This window comes from Psammomys obesus, unplaced genomic scaffold (assembly GCF_907164565.1).
Source record: "Psammomys obesus unplaced genomic scaffold, mPsaObe1.curated_primary_1811, whole genome shotgun sequence".
Lineage (NCBI taxonomy): Eukaryota > Metazoa > Chordata > Mammalia > Rodentia > Muridae > Psammomys > Psammomys obesus.
This window is the reverse complement of record NW_026596088.1, coordinates 4,650,580-4,672,036: the sequence shown is the minus strand read 5'-3', so window position 1 is coordinate 4,672,036 and position 21,457 is coordinate 4,650,580. Positions and strand designations below refer to the sequence as shown.

General features: G+C 44.4%; 1 protein-coding gene across 3 annotated transcripts in view; it reads left to right on the top strand.

Moving 5' to 3' along the window:
* Tnrc6a (trinucleotide repeat containing adaptor 6A) overlaps nucleotides 1-18,050 on the top strand; it is a 162,861-nt gene extending 144,811 nt beyond the window's left edge. Inside the window, exons 12-25 of one of the 3 annotated variants that reach the window (XM_055627541.1) lie at nucleotides 2,395-2,537; nucleotides 2,907-3,053; nucleotides 3,211-3,348; nucleotides 3,998-4,126; nucleotides 4,627-4,704; nucleotides 4,916-5,123; nucleotides 7,184-7,315; nucleotides 10,053-10,211; nucleotides 10,622-10,762; nucleotides 12,057-12,164; nucleotides 13,336-13,557; nucleotides 14,704-14,774; nucleotides 15,453-15,592; nucleotides 15,978-18,050. In XM_055627541.1, coding sequence (XP_055483516.1) covers nucleotides 2,395-2,537; nucleotides 2,907-3,053; nucleotides 3,211-3,348; nucleotides 3,998-4,126; nucleotides 4,627-4,704; nucleotides 4,916-5,123; nucleotides 7,184-7,315; nucleotides 10,053-10,211; nucleotides 10,622-10,762; nucleotides 12,057-12,164; nucleotides 13,336-13,557; nucleotides 14,704-14,774; nucleotides 15,453-15,592; nucleotides 15,978-16,353 — 2,192 coding nt within the window. In that variant the 3' untranslated portion in view covers nucleotides 16,354-18,050. The remainder of the gene's footprint in view (nucleotides 1-2,394; nucleotides 2,538-2,906; nucleotides 3,054-3,210; nucleotides 3,349-3,997; nucleotides 4,127-4,626; nucleotides 4,705-4,915; nucleotides 5,124-7,183; nucleotides 7,316-10,052; nucleotides 10,212-10,621; nucleotides 10,763-12,056; nucleotides 12,165-13,335; nucleotides 13,558-14,703; nucleotides 14,775-15,452; nucleotides 15,593-15,977) is intronic. The other 2 variants (XM_055627543.1, XM_055627542.1) reach the window with 2 other exon arrangements.
* The last annotated feature ends 3,407 nt before the right edge of the window (nucleotides 18,051-21,457 follow it).

Sequence of the window (21,457 nt, the reverse complement as noted above, 5' to 3'; positions counted from 1 at the left end):
AGCAGAGTTACTAGAGCAGAAGCAGGGGCTCTGTAAGTGGCCTGGGCATCCCTGAGAGAACCCTACCTCACACCTGTGGTTTCTGATGTACTGAGCCCTACAGACCATGTCCTACAGAACAGAATTTATACCAGAGATTGCTTCCCCCAAACTGGCATTATCACTCAAGTCTTCAATAAGCTTTACCACCTAGATGACAAACAATTTTTATGTGACAGCCTGCGTGGTAGTAACAGGTAATTTCGGCATCCTGAGCCTGTCACCACACCTTTGCCATGAAGGAATTGATGGCCTGACACAGTGCTGTGAGGTACACCATGACAGTTGAGAAGGCGTTTTTCTGAGACTGGCTAGCTGAAGCTTTGTAGAGAAGAAGAGCTCTTACCCAGAAGTGTGTCTGTCCCCATGACGGCAAAACTGCTAGCACAGTGGCTTGCTGAAAGGCAGAGAAGTTGTAATGGCATAGTCATGGGACTTGCTGGGTAATGATACAGATATCCACATTGCTCGCCAAAGACTATTACAGTGCTGTTAGAGGTATGTGAGGAACTGACCACAGGACTTCACTGACCAGTGAGGCGTGAGGAAGCTACCCCTGCTTTAGACCTTCTTAAGCCATGCTGCTCACCCCTCACTACTTTAGGACCAGCTTCTGGCCAAGCCTCCATTCTGGCTGTCTAAAGAAAACGGAGAATATAGACCTAGATAGGTTTACATAAAGCAGCCCAAAAAAGTGAATTTAGAAAGAAGAGACATGAGAGTAGTTGGTCGTCACTACAGTGCTGTCACAGTAGCAGATTTGATAGCAAGACAAGGAGAGTCCAGGTGTCCATCTACCCGGAGTGTAGGAGTGGGTGCTGGTGACTCTTGTTTGGGGACAACTGAGGAAGCTTGTTGCTTGGGATTATTGGTTATCAGGGCAGGGTTTCTAGGTCCTAAAAGGTAGACTATTCCGATACCTGATGTATTTTAAGAAATTAGAGCCATTTTAAAAGGTGTTTCTGTTTAAAGAAAATTTTTCTTTATTGGTATTTTACGGCAATAGATATCTCAGATAGAAAATTTGCAGAGAATTAATGAGTGGGATTCTAAGATTGAGAAAATGTGGAGAATTAAGAGATGAACTCTTCTACAGTAGCTACAGAAGTAGATGAGCTATGACAGTGTTCTGAATATGGGGCTTTGGTATTTGTGTGGGGGGAGTCTCTTGAATGGAGGTGGTAACACTAAAACCTTGGTGGAGAATGAATGACCAGAGACATAATCAAGTGCCCTCCACCATGACTACTGAGTAAACCCAGTGTATACCCAAGTTGAAAGCGGTGGTGGGCTTACTTATGGAGAGGAGAAATGCCAGCCTGACCAGTAGGATGATGAGGATAGAGCACTGTCTGGTTCTCTAAGATTTGTTGAACTCAGTAGGTGGTTAGAGGTTGGCTATGTCCAGGAAAGTTGAGAGAGGTCATATTTATGGCAGAACAGTCAGAATGAGGAGGGTAATGGGCAAAGAATATCTTGTTTGGTTGTTTTTGTTTTGAGACAGGATCTCACTCTGTAGCTGTGGAGATCCTAGAACTGACTATCTTTGAACTGTCAGAGATCTACCTGCCTCTGCTTTCAGAGTGCTGGGATTAAAGGTGTGAGAGAATATTTGGTCTCTCCAGCTGCTTAATAGAGACAATAATAGCAAGTTACAAGCATTTTAGTTAGTGTAACTGAAGCATTTCAGGTGGCACTTGATGCGTAGTAAGCATTTAATAGATGCGTGGTTTTTGTTATCTTGTTACTTGGTAATGGGAATTATTTTTACAATTACAAAATCAACCATATTTGGGATTGGGGAAATGTTCAGTTGTTTAAAGTTCTCGTTTCACAAACATGAGGACTTGTGTTCATTCACAACAACAACAACAACAAAATGCCAGGCATGATGGCATGCACCTGTATTCCCACAGTTGGAGAGGCAGACACAGGATGATTCCTAGAGCTGCCTGGCCAGCCAGTCTAACCTAACTGGTGAGGCCAAAGAAAGACCTCACCAGGAGATGGCCATGTTGCTGAGAGTGACTACATACATGTAAAAGATTAAGTAGATAAGAGGTGATATAAAATGTCTTAGGTTGCTTAAGAAGTTTTAAAATGAGATTGATTGCTGCTTTCTGCTTACCAGTCCCTTTTCAAGCTAATTGGTTCATAAGATAGTATTGTTTATTTAAAATCCAGTATTACCTTTATAAGGGATAGAATTTCTGCAATGGAAATGTTTTTACATGTGCTTGTTGAAGCAGAAATTGTTTCATTTTGGAAAGTGAGCATTTTGCTTTCTACATACAATTTTTTAAATGAAATAAGTTTGTTCTCTTCCTACTGATAATAGTTTCTTGCATTTATTAGGAATGTTACAAGATAAACGAATGGAGATAGATAAACATAGTCTAAATATTGGTGATTACAATCGAACGGTCGGGAAAGGCCCTGGTTCTCGGCCTCAGATTTCCAAAGAGTCTTCCATGGAGCGCAATCCTTATTTTGATAAGGTACAATATTTATAATCTCTGAGAATAATCAACCATACTTGTAATAGCATAATATTTAGGAAAAATGTATTGTAATATAAAAAGTATAGTAAGTGCCTTTCCTATTAATGGAGTTCTAGTTTATTGTTTCATTTATATCTCAGTTTTAGCATAGAGGTTGTGTTTATATTTTCTTCTTGATCCCATAAAATATGTGTTTGGCTCTTTTTATGTGCTCTAGAATTAACACTAATCTGATCTCTTCTGTTTTCTACCTGTTTCCTGTTGGTGCTGGAATGTCATGTGACCTCTCCTCTGTTCCTGAAATGATTTCTCCCTTCTACTTGTTTGCTTGGCTGGTGTTACACATCTTTCTGTCTGTCCAATCAGGATGGCATTGTAGCAGATGAATCCCAAAACATGCAGTTTATGTCCAGTCAAAGCATGAAGCTTCCCCCTTCAAATAGTGCACTACCTAACCAGGCCCTTGGCTCCATAGCAGGGCTGGGTACGCAAAACTTGAATTCTGTTAGACAGGTAAGTGCAGATGCGCATTGTAGGCTTTCTCTTGAATGATCTGTCTTAGTAGTAACGTCTCCTTTGTATGTAGTTGCTGTGTTTAAACAGTAGTATCATACGGTAATAAGTGTCTCTCCCTGAAGAATCACTTGTTATTTTGTTGCTTGTTCTCCAGAATGGCAATCCTAGTATGTTTGGTGTTGGAAACACAGCAGCACAACCCCGGGGCATGCAGCAGCCTCCAGCACAACCTCTCAGTTCATCTCAGCCTAATCTTCGTGCTCAAGTGCCTCCTCCATTACTTTCCCCTCAGGTGAACAAGCTCCCCTTCCTCTCCTCCACTTTCCTGGGAAGAACCTTGAATAAGTTTATGCTTGAGGGCTGGATCTATGGCTCAGCATTAAGAGTCTGGTCTTCCAGAGGACCCAGCTTGATTCTCACCCTCATGGCAGCCATCTGTCTGTAACTCTATTCCTGGGGAATCTGATGCCCTCCCCTGGTCTGTTTGGGATTCAAGAGTGCATATGATTCACCGATACCATGCAAGCAAAGCATCCATACACATAAAAATAAGTTAAAATTTATGTTTGAAGTGACCACTGAGCATCGTAATAATTATTGACATCTCTGAGGTGCAGCAAGTGCTGAGTAGCTGTTGTTGCAAAAGTGTGAGCGAAGGAAAATTAACTTAAAAGTTACTTAAATCTAAAATTATCATTTTCTTCATAAAACATCTTAGGAAAGCAACAGCAAAATAAAATATGGTCAGGATTTGCCATTGTCATTTTTACTTACCATGAGGAAGATATGTGTGAACTATGTCTTAGTGAGGGGAGCACTTTGAATGACTAACTGCTCATGGGACAGCCCCCACTCTAACTGCCCTGCTGGTAATCAGACTGCACAGTGCACTTAGGCTGGGTATTACAGCAACATTATTAACTTGCCATTGTGATCCTAAGGTTCCAGTTTCATTGCTGAAGTATGCACCAAACAACGGTGGCCTGAATCCGCTCTTTGGCCCTCAACAGGTAGCCATGCTGAACCAGCTATCCCAACTAAACCAGCTTTCTCAGATCTCCCAGTTACAGGTAAATTCTTATTGTGTGTTCGGTATGCAGTTGGGATTCTGCATCAGGCACTGCAGTAAACAGAGTCAGCACATTTCTAACCTGCATAGAGCAGACCGCCTGTCAGAAAAGGTGAACAGTGAACCTGCATGAAGTTCAGGGTCTTTTCAGGGGAGATCCAGGAAGGGAATATAGGAAGGAAACATGATTAGACAAAACACGGAAACAAAAACAATAGAAAATCTGTTAAAGTGAAAGCTGGGGTTGGGGATGTTTCATTGGTAGTTTAACATACACTAAGCCCTTGGCTCTGTCTGCAGTACTGCAAAAGTTAACTTGAATTAAAAAGTGGGTTTTTGCAGAATTTCTGAAAACTGGACACGTATTCCAGGAAGGGGTGTTGCATATGAGGTGGGACTTGGGTCTGCAGCCTAGTTCTGCAGGTCTGCTGACCATAGCTACCTGTAAGCATTCCAGTCGTAGCAGCTGAGCAGTGACAGCCCTTGTGTATCCTTTTCCAGCGATTGTTAGCGCAGCAGCAGAGGGCGCAGAGTCAGAGAAGCGTGCCTCCTGCTAACCGGCAGCAGCAAGACCAGCAGGTACGGAGACCCTCTCCACTTGCTCATGAAAGAATCGTACTAAAAACTAATACAGTGAGCCTTTAGTCTGTTGTTTGTTCAGAAGTCTGTAGAACTGTAGAACTTTGATTGGTGGCCTTCCTCCTGAGAAGGAGTTGAATTCAGAAATGAAGAATGTCTACCTGTAAAGATACACCTACACAGTTTTCCTGCATCATTTTGTTGTTTGCAGGGTCGACCTCTTAGTGTGCAGCAGCAGATGATGCAACAGTCTCGTCAACTTGATCCAAGCCTGCTGGTGAAGCAGCAGACTCCGCCTTCTCAGCAGCCGCTCCATCAGCCAGCCATGAAGTCCTTCCTTGACAATGTTATGCCCCACACTACACCCGAGCTGCAGAAAGGGCCATCGCCAGTAAATGCTTTCAGCAACTTTCCTATAGGTGAGTTCCTGCTTGGCCACGACAGGCATGCGCCTCCACTGCCTCTGTAGTCCTGTCCTTCAGCACAGCACTGGCCCCAGATGCCACTTACTGGAGAATAACCTGCTTTCTTCTACATTAAGCTCATCTTCATGGGGTGGTGTCACAGGATTTAAGAATGTTCTACCTATTGAAAGAGACAGATTAAAGGGCACACTCATTTTCTGATCCAGACTATAGGATGAGCAGGGGCAGGAAGACTCATGACAGTGTTGTTAAGAAGAGAGGTGGTAAGCAGATGTTGCTCTGTGGGAAATACTGGGAATAGTCTCCATTATGTTGTCACTTGTGTTACAAAAACAAGAATGAGGAAGAATTGTCTTTGGTTTTGTCTTGTATATCACCAGGCTTTTATTCACTGAGGAAACTCAAGGCTTGTATGTTTTCTCTTTCCTAGGTTCCTGATTGATTTTTGGTTAAGCATATACCTCTTTCATTTTTTAAACTATCCCCTACCTGAGCAATCATTTCATGTAAATGAGCCATGTGGTTACTACCCGAGTCTTCTTGAAGACCATTAGTTCTCAAAGCATATTCTGGGCTGTAGATAGCATTTGGGGTATGTGTTCCTGCTGGCGATTCTCTGTGACTGAGAGGTTTTGGATTTGGAGTCATAATAGACTCTCAGCTAGGATGTGAGTTCTTTGAGATTGTTAGCTGAAACAAGTTTCCAGATCAGTTTGCACTGTGTCTAAATACTACAGAAGCCACTGATGATAAAGGGGAGTGATTCCACTTGGTAGATACAGAGCTGTGGAGAGGAAGCTCTTAATAGAGGGCTTCTCCTGGTGGCCTTTCCATTCTGCTTCATCCACACAGACACCAAACTAGAGCCTGTGAGCAAAATTTAATCTACTGTCTGATTTCACGAAAAGAGTTTTAGGGGGCGGGGGCTGGAGAGATAGCTCAGTGGTTAAGAGCACTAGCTGCTCTTCCAGAGGTCCTGAGTTCAATTCCCAGCAACCACATGATCGCTCACAACTATCTATGAGATCTGGTGCTTGCTTCTGGCCTGCGGCACGCCTGCAAACAAAAGACTGTATAAATAATAAAATTAAATCCCCCCCCAAAAAGAAAGAAAGAAAGAAAGAAATAGAATATTAAAAAACATTAAAGAAAAGCATTTTTTTGGAACAGAGCTATTATTTCTTTAACATTATCTGTGAGTGCTTTAGCATAGCGACAGGGAAGGCTGTATAGCCCAAACATTCTCTAAGCTACCTTTTGAACCTTTATACAAAATATTTGCAAATTTTTGGTCTAATTGATAGGTCTAAGAGCACAAATTTGATTTCTTTCTGCAAAAATGGAATTGGGAATGACTTCAGAGAATTCATACTGCACGCCTAGTACCAGAATTTAAAACCATTGAGGCTGAGACTTAAAAATAAGAACTTCTTGGGACTGTGTTCCAACTGTTTCATGACAAGCATTTGGCAGCAGTATATAAAACCGAATCATCCATCCTTAGTTCAAAGTCCAAGAGAATGTCTGAGTACATCCTGCTCTGTCAGCAAAAACTTAAATTGTGCCTTTAGATATGGGTGTCTCTCTCTCTCTCAGGTTGGAGTTAGGAATTGTACTTTTAAATAGCATCCTTTAGCCAGTCAGACATCAGGAAATTTATCAGTTTGCAATCAAGAAGTGACAATTGAGAATGATCGTATATTATACATGGCACTGGTAAAATGGTTAAACTTGGGCTACAGTTAAAAACTTTACATGGTCCCCTTAAAATTTTTTTTTCTCCTATTTTGTGAAGTTTTTAAATGATCAAGATATGGAGGAGTAGATTTCCACCTGTGGTAGCACGAGCCTTTGTGGTTTGAAAATGCAGTACTATGAGCATTTAGCATAGCTACCAAGCCACCTGTGATCTGACTGCACGTTTGCAGGGTGTTATTTGTTGAGGGACATTAGGCAGCATTGAAAACAGTAGCTGCATATGATTATTAGAAGGTGAATGTTTGGAAGTGGAAGGAAAATGTGCTGGTTTATAAGGTTTAAATTTTATTTTTAAGGCTTGAACTCAAACTTGAATGTAAATATGGATATGAACAGTATTAAAGAGCCACAGTCAAGACTAAGGAAGTGGACTACAGTGGACAGCATTTCTGTGAACACATCTTTGGATCAAAACTCCAGCAAACATGGTATCATAGTCTTAAACTTCTCTTGAAAAAAAAAAAATTGTGGGGTGGGTGTGGAGGTAAGATTACGTAGTGGTTGAGTATGCCTGCCACCAAGCTGGACAACCAGAGTTGAGTGTCGAAGAGAGACAGACCAGACATGCTAGGAAGAGAGAGCCAGCTCCACCAACTTGTCCACTGACTTTCTTTCACGCACGCGCACATGCACACGCGCACACACACACACACACACACACACAGACACACACAATTTAAAAAACTAAACAAGGGCTGAAGATATGGCTGAGGAGTTAAGAGCACTTGATTCTCATTCAGAGGACCTAGATTCATTTCCCCACACCCACATGGCACCTCAGAATTCAGCTGTAACTCCAGTTCCAGGGAATCTGACACTCTATTCTGATCACCACAGGTACCAGGCATGCTGGTGGTACACATTTATAGAGGCACTCATACACATAAAGTAAAATAAATAAACAAAATAACAAATAAGTACGTAAACCTGAATGAAACTAAATTTTGGCTTTTATCATCTTTTGTGTATACATTCCAAAGTCAAATTAGTCTTAGACCTTTTCCTTACTGCAAAAATTTGCCTTGGGTAAGCCAAACAGCCCACTTATTCCTAATGTTTTGTAAAGCTAGGCAGGCATTGTGGCACACGCATGTAATCCCGGGTAGAGATAGGCTCAGTCTGCAGTCATCCTCAGCTGTGTAATAAGCTTAAGGTAGCCCAGCCCTGCTATGTGTGCATCCTTGCTTTAAAAAAGCAAACAAACAAACAAACAACACAAAACCACAAGTCTTATTGAAGAGACCTTCACGCAGAAAGCAAATTGGCTTTAATTGTGTTATGTTAAAGAGGACACAGGAGCAATCTGCGTGTGTGTGACATAGATGCATTATCTTTTAGACATCTATTCTTTGAGAATTTTGCATGATGTGTGTGTGCGTGTTTGTGTTTAAAACAAACAAGAGCACCAACTATGGAGGCCAGTTGGTGTTGGCAAGAGTATTCCTCAGCCTGGGGCCTGCCCTGGAGTGGTGTACGCACCACAGTCACTCTATTGAAGAAGACTGACGTTCCCTCTCCCGGCAGCAGCCAGTGCCGGCAGCTCCTCTGCTGGGGGTGAGCCTGGGAATTCATATATGCCTCTGTCCTGTTGTGTCTAGAAAATACCATTTCCTGGCGCATAACAGTCTTTCTACCCCTTTTGCATATATCCCTGAGTTTTGCGAGGAAGGATATGATGCAGAGATCCACTTAGGTCTGCCTGGGGATTCAGGCTCTGCACATTAAGCAGTTATGGGTCCCTATGTTAATCACCAGCTACTGCAAGAAGCTACTGTACTAAGGGTTGGGCAGTACACTGATCTGTGGGTATAGCAGTATGTCATTGGGATGACAGACGTTGGCTTGATTATTATTTTTTTAAACAAACCTACTTTATTTGGGGTTATTAAATGCTTCTACCTCCCTGCCAACCCCCCAACACCGGGTAGGAGAGAAAGAAGGTAGGTGGAGACTAGGGACAGAATTTTCTCTGCTATTTCCCACTGGGTAGGGTCATAGGATTCTGATGGCAATACCAGTATCAGTTTTCCAGAAATTCAGAAATCCGGATGAACCAGCAGCAAGCAGTCCTCCTCTATGCAGCCATGCCTTCTTCCTCTAGGCTGTCATATTTACACCTTTCAAAGTTCTCAGAGTTCAACTTAATTCCACCTGGCAAAGACCATGCTCTGCACAAGACACTTAAGAGGCACTTAAAATCCCCAACTTGGAATTTTAACAAAAACATGTTTACATATCACAAACCAAAACATTAACAATAGACATATTACACAGATGAGTAAGTTCTTGTGGACACAGTTGAATTTGTGTATTACAGATGTTTCTGTACACACTTGCCCTGGAGAAGCTCATTTGTTGGCAGAAGTGAACATGTGGGCACCCATGGTGTACAGTATAATAAGTACTCTTAAGTGGTAGCACATGGAGTTGTTCGAAGTCTGAGAGAGTGCTCTATAGGAATGCCTGGCTCTACGGAGTCTGAAGAGGCTGTATGAAAGGACTCAACCCAAAGACTTAAACTTACCAATCACTCAACTGTAGGAAGACCAGCTAAAAGAGAATGGCTTGATCTGATCTGAGCCAGAAGCAGGTGGAATAGTAGATACAGGTAAAACTTAGGCCATAAAGAGGTGGCACTGTTGACACAGTGCAAGTAGTCAGGAGTAATTTTCTACTTGGAAGAGGAGCCCAATTTACTTCCTAGCAGCAGTGTTAGACAGCTCACAGTTGGCTTCACCTCCAGCCCCAGGTAATCACATGCTCTTTCTGCCTTCCAAGAACGAATGAACACACACACACACCACAAAGTTTGTAGACTTTTATAAAAAAAGAATTAGTAGAGAAGTAGAGATAGAGCTCTGCATTTGGGAGAAGGGTTCTGTCTTCGTCAGAATGAATTGATAAGCAGAGAGCCACAGAGAGAGGAAACAGCAGGGATCCTAGAGTCACTATGGTTTTTTCTACCCAGTCTTCATGTGATGTGTCAAAATCCATGGATGCTGTCGGAAAGCTCAGAGGGCTCTTTTTTTCTTGTACCTTCACATAACGTACTAGATAGTTTGAGACCTACATCCTTGTTGAGGTTTACTACATTTAAGAAACTAAGAAGTGACTGTGGTGTGTGGCTTGCTTATATTTTGCCATCATACCTTTTTCTCTTTGTAGGTGCTATTTCAAGTGGTTTTAGGCTGGAAGACTCTCCATTTGTTCCCTATGACTTTATGAATAGCAGTACTTCACCAGCCAGTCCTCCAGGTTCAATAGGAGATGGCTGGCCACGTGCCAAATCGCCTAACGGCTCTAGCAGTGTTAACTGGCCACCAGGTAAGATGCTCACAGCCTTTCCATGATGTCTGGTCTCATCAGTGGCTTAACCTGGTTCTGTAATCAGAAGCGTAATCAGACATGGTGCAGTGAACGGGTGAGCGTGAGGTTGGATCATTAGCTGCATGCCCCAGCTCCTCTGCTCCAAGCAGTGATGAGGGGTGAGCCCACTGACCTTGTGAGGAGTGAGATATGCTTGACACTGAGGATCACCAGAGGTGCATCTCGGGCCTGCTTGAGTTGCCGTGAAATACAAACTCGGAAATTATTTCAGTTGTATACGTAAGCAAGTTAGGATTGTGTTACTAGCATGGCCTTTTAGCATGTTGTCACACAGAATTTAGAAATGACTGTTTGGAATTTAGTTTGAATTTTAAAGCCATTCACTAATTTTTAATTTCTGTTTGCAGAATTTCGCCCTGGTGAACCATGGAAAGGTTATCCAAACATTGACCCTGAAACTGACCCTTACGTCACTCCTGGCAGTGTCATAAACAGTCTTTCAATTAATACTGTGCGGGAAGTTGACCACCTCAGGGACAGGAACAGTGGTACGTAGAGGCATGAATCCGTGTGGGATAATCACAGCTCAGGATGGCTGGGGAAACTTTGAGCAGTGCTCCTGCGCTTCCTCACATCACAGGCGTTGGGACATGAGAACACATTAACTGCAGCCACTTTTAAGATAATGAGGAATTGTGGCTTGAACAAGTGAACAGCAAGGACGTTCCAGCACTCACTTTCCAATAGTGCAGTCAGCGACTGCCAGTTGCATAGTTAATTTATACTTGGAATGTTGACCTGCTTTCCTCAGGAGAAACAGCCTGGGATTTCAAGGCTTCAAACAGTGAGACTCATATGTATTTTCTAAAGGGCTGTCAGGTGAAACCCTGTGAGTCCCATGGGGCTGTTTTTCACCTTAGGCGTATGTGAGTATTCTGTCCATTATTTTTTCCTAAAAGTAAGATTAGTGACTTACTGAAATACTAAAATAGTTGAATTTTTCCTGTAAAATATAATCTGCTTTCTATCCCTTTTATTAATTACAAAGAAAATGTAAAAGAGCGAGCAGTTTTTACTGATAAAAAGTTTATTAAGGTAGCAGTGTCTGTCATATTGTAGTACTAAGTTAACAATCCTGTCATTCTGAAATGGCAGAATCTACCGCACAGCTGTGTAGAGGTTGTGAGAGCCAGTGCAACAGAAGATAGTGAAGCACAAGGCCAGGATAAAGGGAGTACAGAAGAATTGGTTGGTTATAGAAACTGCTTATTTGTGGGTAGGATGTTCTGAAAGTTAAAGGATTAGATTTGATATTAAGGGAAGAGCCACCACTAACATTTTTGACTGGAAGGTTCAGTGTATTAAAATGGGATGCAGAGTGAACTGTATTGGGGGTTAGTGAGGAGACTGTCCTAGTGACTAGGCGATGGTCAGGTCTAGAGCTAAACTAAAAGAAGACATCATGTTAGAGAGCCCCATGTAGAAGGCTGAAGGCCTGGCTTTTGGGTAGTGCCTGTAATAGGGTGCCTTCGTGACCTGTCTTGCCAATAGGAAGTCATTGCAGTTCAAGAATCAGGGGCTAGGACAGCAAGAACAGCCTCTTTGGTGCCCAGTGCTGGAGGCAGAGCCTGGGTCATCTAGGCATTGCACATTCTTGGGGAGCAAGAAGGAAATGGCTGTTCTGAGCCAGGGCAGAAACAATGAGCAAGAAGGAAGCTGCTGTCTTCCGCTCCATCTTTAATCCAAGTGTTCCTGCCTCCTATCTTGGGGCATGCTGTGACCCTGCAGCTTACTTCCCAGGCGCCATGCCCTGCTCTTGTAGCTAACTGGACTCTTCTGCAGGGTCATCCTCATCCTTGAACACCACGCTGCCTTCAACTAGTGCCTGGTCATCCATTCGTGCCTCCAACTACAATGTTCCCCTCAGCAGTACAGCACAAAGCACTTCAGGTGGGCCCTCTCGTAGCAGCTTGGCTGTTGCTTTTTCTTGACTGTCTTTTCAGGTAGTTGGGAAGTGTCTGAGATGCGAGAGAAGTATTCTCCTTTTTTAATTTGCTGTTCTGCAGGCATCTAAAACAGTCTACATTCTGTCATCTAAGTCACAGCCCTGTGATAAAGTACAGTTTAAGTTAAAGCATTCTGAAAGCCATTGTGTTTGTTTATTCATTTTCAGTCCTTCACAGCTGATAGTTCTGTAAAATGCAGGAAGTAGGAATTTGGAGGCAGTACCAGAATGAGTGTGCCCTGGAGAGTTAGGCCTCTGCAGTGAGCTAGATGGCTGTGGCACTGGGGTTTGCAGCATACATATGCTGCAGTTCAGGTAAACTATGCTGTGGCCATGCTTTCTGTAGCCACACTTGGAGGTGTCTTGGCCTAATGGCCATGTGCTTTGTAATAACTCAGGTCTGAATGTTCAGGAGTTGCTGAAGAATTGCCCAGTCCTTTCTCTGCCCTGTCTTTTACTACCACTGTGTCTGACACAGTTGCCTCTCTGTCCTGTTACTATACACCCACCCCATTAGCACTGCTTTGACCCAGCAGGAGTGGGGCAAGAATTGATCACCTGTTCTCATTTTGTTTGTTTTTAAGCTGGAAAAGGCCTGCATTTGCACTCTAGTTGTGTAAACCACGTACCTTTCTGATCTTGTGTTACCACAATGGGGACAGTAAGAGCAGTGCCTGGGAGCCTGGCATTTGGCAGCCAGCCAGTGAACATGTGCCACACTACCTTGCTGACTTGGGATGACTGTTAGAGATTTTTCTCCCGCGTGTAATTGACAAGCGTAAAATATATCTCTGACCTTGTGGCTCTTTCGAGTGGCCCAGTTGGCCTGGAATCCACACGTGTATTTTACAATCTGTGTTGTGATTTCAGGGAGAAGTTCTGTGCTTGCACAGTCTGGAGACAGTAACAGATGAGGGCACAGGTCTTGAGGGAAGAGTCGTTGCCTTTGAGCTTTTTGTTTTTCTCCTTTAGGCCATTAGCTGCATTTAGGGTTTTTTGTTAACTTTTATTTGACTTGTTTTTCATTGGACAGTGGATGTTACTAGGTGAATTTTCTCTTTTTTTAATATCTCAACTTCAGTTTTTCTTATTCTTTCCCCTTTCTCCTTTGAGTAGCCAGAAATAGTGATTCCAAATTGACGTGGTCTCCTGGTTCAGTTACAAACACCTCTCTGGCTCATGAGCTGTGGAAAGTCCCTTTGCCACCTAAAAACATCACTGCTCCGTCCCGCCCACCTCCAGGGCTGACTGGTCAGAAGCCACCCTTGTCTACGTGGGATAATTCTCCCCTTCGTGTTGGTGGAGGATGGGGAAATTCTGATGCCAGATACACCCCAGGTAGGACACAGTAGCTATGGTGTTTGATTATGGGCTTGTTGAATATTGATTATTACCAGCTATCCAGTTTACCATGGACCGATACCATTAGCTGTGGGATTACACTCTGTAAAGGTAGAATGAGTGTGAACATTCACACTCCTAATTCATCGCTACCTTTTACAAGGGTTCTTGACTAGTTTCCTAAAGAATGTTTACCCAAACCTATCTGGTGGTTCATGCCTGAAATCCTACCACAAGGGGAGTAAGGGCAGGGACTTTCAGTATAAGGAAGTCAGTAGCACTTGTACAAGATCCCTGACTAAATAAGTAAGAATGCTCACCCAAAGATACCTCAATCAATAGTAATGCTAGTGCGCTGGTGATGTTTCAGAAGTTCCTTGGGAATGCATCTTCAAAGGACTGTTGGTTTCCTACTCATGGCAGGCTTGCTGAGAAAGACTGCCATATAGAACACGAAGCTAGAGAGAGTTGATGGAGGACAATCCAACTGAGCCTTGGAAAGTGGGCTTGTTTGGGTAATAGCTTGGCCTATCCCAAGAATGACCATGAAGTTAACTGTTTAAGCAGACATTTGAGAGTGGAAGTGGTGCTGTTGCTCCTTAAGGTCAAGCAGATCTAGGCCTACAGTGATATCATTATGAAATACCTGTAAGTAGTCATGGGGAACAAACAGGTGGTTCTTAATTGTGTTTAATTAAAAGTTTCTTTGCTAGAGGGAAACTGGTTGCCATGGGGCCATGCAGGATGGCTAGATGTGGAACTCATGTGGTAACCCAGACAAAATCAAAGGATGTCTGGGTGATGCCAAACAGTTCAGTCCCCTTAAAGCTTCATATCTTAGGGGTATATTCAGAGAGGTGGAAGTATTTTGTCATAAATGAAAAGGTGTTAGAGAGTCAGAGTGTTGTGGCTTGCCTGCCTTCCCAAGTAGAGCCACCTGCAGTAGAGGTCAGTGTCTGGTCCAGGCTGAAGTGCGCGGATGTCACAGGTCTGTTTGTTACACTAGGGAAAGGTAGAGAAAAGAGAAGGAAGCAGAGATTCCTGACGACTGGAATTAACTGTCATTTGATTGGCTGTGTTTGTCTTAAACGGTCATTCAAGCCACAGGTGTAGAATACTGACTGTCTTTTTTTCCTTGTCTAGGTTCCAGCTGGGGTGAGAGCAGCTCAGGGAGAATAACGAATTGGCTTGTTTTGAAAAACCTCACACCTCAGGTAAGGAGGTGCCTACTTAGTATATGTGCTGGGCCAGGGAGCATGAAGACACTTTGCTCTTTCAGAACAGGGCCTGTCAGTGGCCATTAAGGCTGGGCAGAGCATGGCACTCCCATTGCCTCTCGTCTGATCTAGTGGTTCTCATGCTGTTATATTTAGGGCAGCCACAATAAGGCAAATAGCTACATCTCACTCAGTGCTGAGTGGTGCTAGGCTGGGGGTTTGCAGGCATGTGTGTGAGATTGTATTGTACCTCCAGAAACCTTGGCCTGCCCTGTTGTTGTTTTTCAAGACAGGGTTTCTCTGTGTAGCCTTAGCTGTTCTGGGCTCTCTTTGTAGACCAGGCTGGCCTTGAACTCAGAGATCAGCCTGCCTCTGCCTTCTGGAATACTGGGATTACAGGCGTGTACCACCGTGCCTGGCTCATTCTGCCCTTTTATATCTGGGACATTTTCTTAGCCTCTGGGCTACTCTCCCACTCCTAGGGAGCAGTGCCTTGAGGTCCTGTCCTGGAGTGGGGGAGGAAAGGACGTAAAACCACATCTGGGGTGAAAGCTCATCACATCGCTCTAGGCCCAGTGGACATAAGGAAGGGACACTGAAACTGGCATGAGAAGGACCAGCGGTACCTCCTAGTGGCACTTACAATAGCCACTAACTGCAGCCTGCTTTGTCTAGATCGATGGCTCAACTCTGCGCACCCTGTGCATGCAGCATGGCCCACTGATTACATTCCATCTGAACCTCCCACATGGAAATGCTCTGGTCCGTTACAGTTCAAAAGAAGAGGTAGTGAAGGCACAAAAGTCTCTGCACATGTGAGTTGCCCAAGACTTCTGGTGGGGAGGGTCTGGAGGAGCTGTGGGTAGGTCAGCCTAGCCCAGGACCCCTCTAGACCTGGTCAGCATGGCCCTGGACAGACTGAGGTGGAGAGAGCACGGGAGCCCAGTCCAGGAAACATAATAAGACCTTAGAGCTAAAGTAAAACCAAAATCTCAAGGACGTAGAGAACCCCTTGCATTGCCTATAACGAGACAGACCTGGTCTGGATAGCCCATGACCCTCTCTGAGACACTCGTTCTGGACATGGGGCAGGCCAGGCTCCTTCTGCTCCTCCTCGGTTTCCTCTCAGCAGGTCCCCCTGATAGTTGAGCTTGTAAAACCATACAGCCAGAAGGCCTCATGTTATGCCCTCTCCTCTAGGTGTGTGCTGGGGAACACTACTATTCTCGCTGAGTTTGCCAGTGAAGAGGAGATCAGTCGCTTCTTTGCACAAAGTCAGTCTCTGACCCCTTCTCCTGGCTGGCAGTCTCTCGGGTCCAGCCAGAGCCGGCTGGGCTCCCTCGACTGTTCCCACTCATTCTCCAGCCGGACCGATCTCAATCACTGGAATGGTGCTGGGCTGTCGGGAACTAACTGTGGAGACCTTCACGGCACTTCCCTCTGGGGGACCCCACATTATTCCACAAGCCTGTGGGGTCCCCCAAGCAGCAGCGACCCCCGGGGAATTAGCAGCCCATCCCCCATCAATGCTTTTCTTTCTGTTGACCACCTGGGTGGGGGTGGAGAGTCCATGTAATCGCATAGGTATAGACATAAACTGTGACCTCAAGATGAGAAGGAAAGGAGCACTAAGTTGGGCTCGCCACCTGCAGCCAGGGCCACCTGTGGGAACAGCTATTTTCTGCACATTTTCCACTTTGTTTTCCCCAAAACATATCAGTTTGAATACTTGAATCATGCAGGCCAACATTATAATGTGAAAGGGTATCTATCTATTTACACTCCCAAATAGCGCCATACAGCTAACCGTGTGGAATGAGCTCACTTGTGTATTCATCATGTTTAGCCTTCGGATTCCTTCTTTCCTTCGTTTCCATCCCTCATCCCCACCACATTTTATTTTTATTTGTTTTTGGGTTGGGGGGGTGTTTTTTTTTCTTTTTTCTTTTTTCTTTTTTTCTTTTCTTTTTTTTTTCTTTTTTTTTGCAAAACCGTTTTTGGGCTGATGTATGAGCTTTTACCTTTGCACTGAGTGATGTTCTCTCCGTCTAATCGGCAGTATGGGGGGGCAGCTGTTCCAGTGTAAATGTTTACTCAAGGATGTTCTTAAAGGCGTGCGCTCTCTACTATGCCTCATGTTGCCTACCTTATTGTGGTATCGTGGAGTTTAAAAGATCAAGTTAAGATACTGACGTAGGACTCTTAATGAAAGTATTGCACCAGTTTTTTCATGTTATAAAACTAAAGAATTTCGCTCTACAGTTTGAGAAACTGTGGCCACCGCTGTGACCTGCAGCCCGCCTGCTGCCCAGGACGGGCCCTGCACTTTGAACAGGCTTTCCATGTTGTTTTGAAGGTTCTCACGATGAACCTTCTTGTTTACAGATTTTTTTGTTTGTTTTTTGAGAAAAAAAATGTTTACTCTTCCATCATTTAAAAAAAATTTAAAAGACAAAAAAAAAAAAAAAAGAGGAGGGTGGTTTAAAAGACGCTTTCTATCTCTGGGAAAAAGAGCAGCATTTGGCCATGTTCTTCTGTTTTCTATTCCTGTCCTAAATCAAAGAGCATGGTTCTCAGGAAACCAGTTCCCCAGTCAAAAAAATCTTGTAGTTTCTTATAGGAAAAAAGAAAATCCCAACTTTTAGCACTGATACTACGTATTGCTCTGTTCAAGATTTTTCTCTGCCAAAAAAAAAGAAAAAAAAAAAAAAAGAAAAAGAAAAAATCGCTTCGAGCTGGAGTTGCCATCTGCTTTCAGATGCTGTCCTTCATTAGTGAGTGATGATGGTTGCTAATAATTGCTAGGTAACTTCTGTAACCCGTCAGTGGCTCTCATGTCCCTGCTCTCTTGTGACCGTGTTCATGTTTAACTGTTATACCTTAAGGCCGAGATCAGTAACTATGCATACTGTAACCAAGACATTGGGCTTACAGAGTTGTTTGTTGTATAAAAAATTTTAAATGTTGTTGCAAACTAACGAGTTACACCATTTTAAAATTTCTTTCCGCCCTAGCCCCTGTTATTTTGCCCACAAATGGTATTATAATGCTTGCTTAGTCAAAGAAGAGAGACTAAACAAGGGTAAACTTTTAACAGTACAGAATATGCCATCATTTCATTGCCTTGATTCTAACTGTTTGTGTCCTAAGATGCAAAAGAGGTCAGTGGCTTTTAACTGTTTACAAATAGGATGTGATTGTAAATGTACAGTTTGGTTGTGTTTGAATTATGAAATCTTCAGATAATAAACCATGACTTTTTTGGCTGCTCAACATTAATTGTCTTTTTTGTGAATTTATTTGTAGGCTCTTTTATAATGAAAGTTACAAAGTTGCTGCACATGAGGGTTCTTCTCATAGAGCAGCAGATTAAAAATCTAAGCAAATATTTGAACATTTTACCTGAACTTCTCCACAATCACCCTGAGATAATGTGAGAACAGTGGAAACTGTAGCTTGCTCCCTCCTCCCCTGAGCATCTTTGGGATCTTGCTCAAAGCTCTTCTCTGGCTTCACCTTCCCCACCATCTGTGCCCATCTCAAGCCTCAGCGGGACCATTCGGAACATGAAGCTTAATGACTTGACAGCATCCTAGTGTTAACCTCTCATACCTCTCACACAGTGGGGATGCCACCGCCCGAACTGGCCTTTCTTCCCCGTGCCCTTCGCCCCTCCTCACTGCGGGAGCTTTGGGGCAGAACCTGTGTCTGTGTTCCAGTGTATGACTTCAAATCACGCTCCAGCTTGCCAGGAGTAAGCTAATGTCGGACACCATAACCTAAGCAAATGTTCAATGCATTCGGTGTGTACTGATGTCCACACTGGTTTTTCCAAAAACCAAAGGTAACTTTGAAAAACCATGTGTGGAGATGTTTGGAACGTTAAGCTGAGCGACCGCTGGGGGCTTTGAGTAGTGTATAACTGACTTCATGACTTCGTTAATTGTATTGTTAAAAGTGTTTGGGAGTTTTTTGCGCTTGTTATGTGGAAATAAAGTGTTTGATTTTAAAGAAAAAATTAAGTGGTTTTGATATTTACCTTATTCTTAATAACTGCTCTATTCCCTTGTCACTCTTGAGTCATTCTGAATCGCTCGCCATTACCACCGCCTCGTTTTTGGCCGTCACTTCCCACAGGCCTGTGACAGCTGCTCCTGGCCTTTGGGAATCAGCCTAAACTGAGGCAGTGGCTCAGTGTGTTCTCAATTCTGCCATGAGCTGCCCTGCTCTTCCTCCCCATCAGGCCTTCATGAACGTCCTCTTAGTCAAGGCTGCTTCCCCTGTGTGTTGGGTCTGTCCCCGGCAAAGCTGGCCCCTCCCACCTCTTGCCGAACAGACTTTAACCGCTGATGATTGTGCAGATACCAGATCAGACCTCCGAGATTCCAGTGAGCTCACCTGCCACCTCCCTTATCGTATGTCTTACTGTTTACATTGAAAGGCAACAGAAGCGGAAATGGGACCTCAGTGAGTCAGGCCTCGTGTAGGTGTGTAGCGTGAAGATGGGTGTGTACGCATCTGAGGGCAGGTAGAGGTGGTGCTGAGCAAGCCTGGCACCATGGAGCTGCTTGTCCTTCAGCTTTGGGTGTTACAGAGGCCGCTTCTTAGAGCTGGAGCCCCAGTTAACCTGAGAGCGCCTGATGTAACTCAGATTTGGGCCCCACAGGACTCTGATAGCATTTGCAAGAGTCACTGGGAGGGAGAGTCGCTGCATGCGAGACTCCATGTAGAGTACTGTGTGCACACGCCTTCGTTCCTAAGTGCACCTACCTAGTCTGGAAAGGGCTCTGTAGAGCTGTGTGCCTCAGATTCTCCCCAGTCAGAGGAAGAGTGCCACTTCTTAAGACTCCACTCCTTAATGTCCATGTGTGGCGCACACCCCTGCTTGTGCATAGATGCCAGAGGAAAACACTGGCTGTGTTTGTCCATCGCGCTAAACTCCATCCTCATGAGGCACAGTCTCGGGGAAGCTACGTGGGCACCAGGCAACTGGCCTCAAGTCCTCATGAGTTCATAGCATGCACTTCGCCCCTTTACCCCTAAGCCATCTACCCAGCCCCCAGTTGTTAAGCATGAAGTTCAGCTGCCTGCAGATGTTGCGTTCTGCTGCTGTTTTCATCTAAAACTACCGCTTTAATCAGGCAGTTCCGTTGCCTTTTTTTCAAAAGTCCCTGAGGACACTGCGTGCATCTTTAAGGCCTCAGTTTTAAGAAGCGGATTGTGGTGGCGAACACCTTTGGTCCCAGCACTCAGGACACACAGGCAGGTGGCTCTCTTGAACTGAGGCCAGCCAGGTCTATAGAGCAAGTTTTAGGACAGCCAAGAAAAACCCTGTCAAAAACAGACAAACAAAAAACTGACATGAAAGATTGCAGGAAGGGAGTCACCAGCTACCTGCCCGGGGCTGACAGCCTTGAGCTTGAAGCCCTGCCCAAGCCCAGGACTCTGTTCTGGCTAGTGGAACTAATCCACAGGTAGGAAGGCACATGTTATGGGGCATAAAGGAGAACTTAGAAACCTATTGAGATGACCTCTGGACCAACATGTATACATTGTGTGGACCTCTGGGTTTCCCTAAGTCATCTGGGTTTTTGGTTTGGTTTGTATTTTTTAAATTATTTTGTGTGTGGGGGGGGGGGGCGGCTGGAGAGATGGCTCAGATGGCTCAGCAGTTAAGAGCTGCGGCTGCTCTTCGGAGGTCCAGGGTTCAATTCCCAGCACCCCTAGGGCAGCTCAGAACTGTCTAACTAACTCCTGCTGCAAGGGATCTGACACCCTTACACAGACATCCAGTCAAAACACCAATGTACATAAAATAAATAAATGTTTAAAAAGCATCTTTAAAAATTGTTTTGTGTGTATGGATAATTTGACTGTACTTGTATTTATGGACCGTGAGAGCACATGGTCCATAAAGCTGAAAGTAGGTCACCAAGACCACAAAGTAGTCTTCTAATCTCCACACAAGTGCCCCACCCCCCCCACCACACACACAGACACACACACACAGATAAATAAGGTAGTGACAGGGAGACACCAAAATTTGACCTTCGAGCTCCACAGCCCCCCCACACACACTATGTACACACTATGCATAAGCACATACCACACACTCATAAGCATGCACTCGCGCATTCTCGTGACCACACACACCTGGCATGGATGCAGCTGAGTAGATCACTGCCTAACGTGCTCAAGGCACAAGGAGAAAATAAATTTTTCTTTTTAATCTTACGTGTATGGATGTTTTGCTTGCATGTATATATATATATGTGCGCCACATGCAAGCAGTGCCCAGGGAGACCAGGAGAGGGAGTCGGGTCTCGTGGCACTAGAGGTACAGGCGATTGTGAGCTGCTCTGTGGGTGCTAAGAATTGAAACCTGGTCCTCTGAACACCAAGTGTTCTTAACCACTGACCTGAATTTTCAGCCCCCGAAGAAACATTCTTAAATCGAGTCTTGCTTTTGAGGTGAACCAAATTTTAGAAACCTCGTAAGTAGGGCTGGAGCAGCGGCTCAGTAGTTATGATCACTGGCTGCTCTTGCAGAGGACACGGGTTCAGTTCCCAGCACCCACGTGGCAGCTTGCAACCATCTGTAACTCCAGCCCCAGGGGAGTCTACCCCCTCTACTGGCCCCCAAGGGCACCAGGTCAGCGCGTGGTGCACAGACACACAGG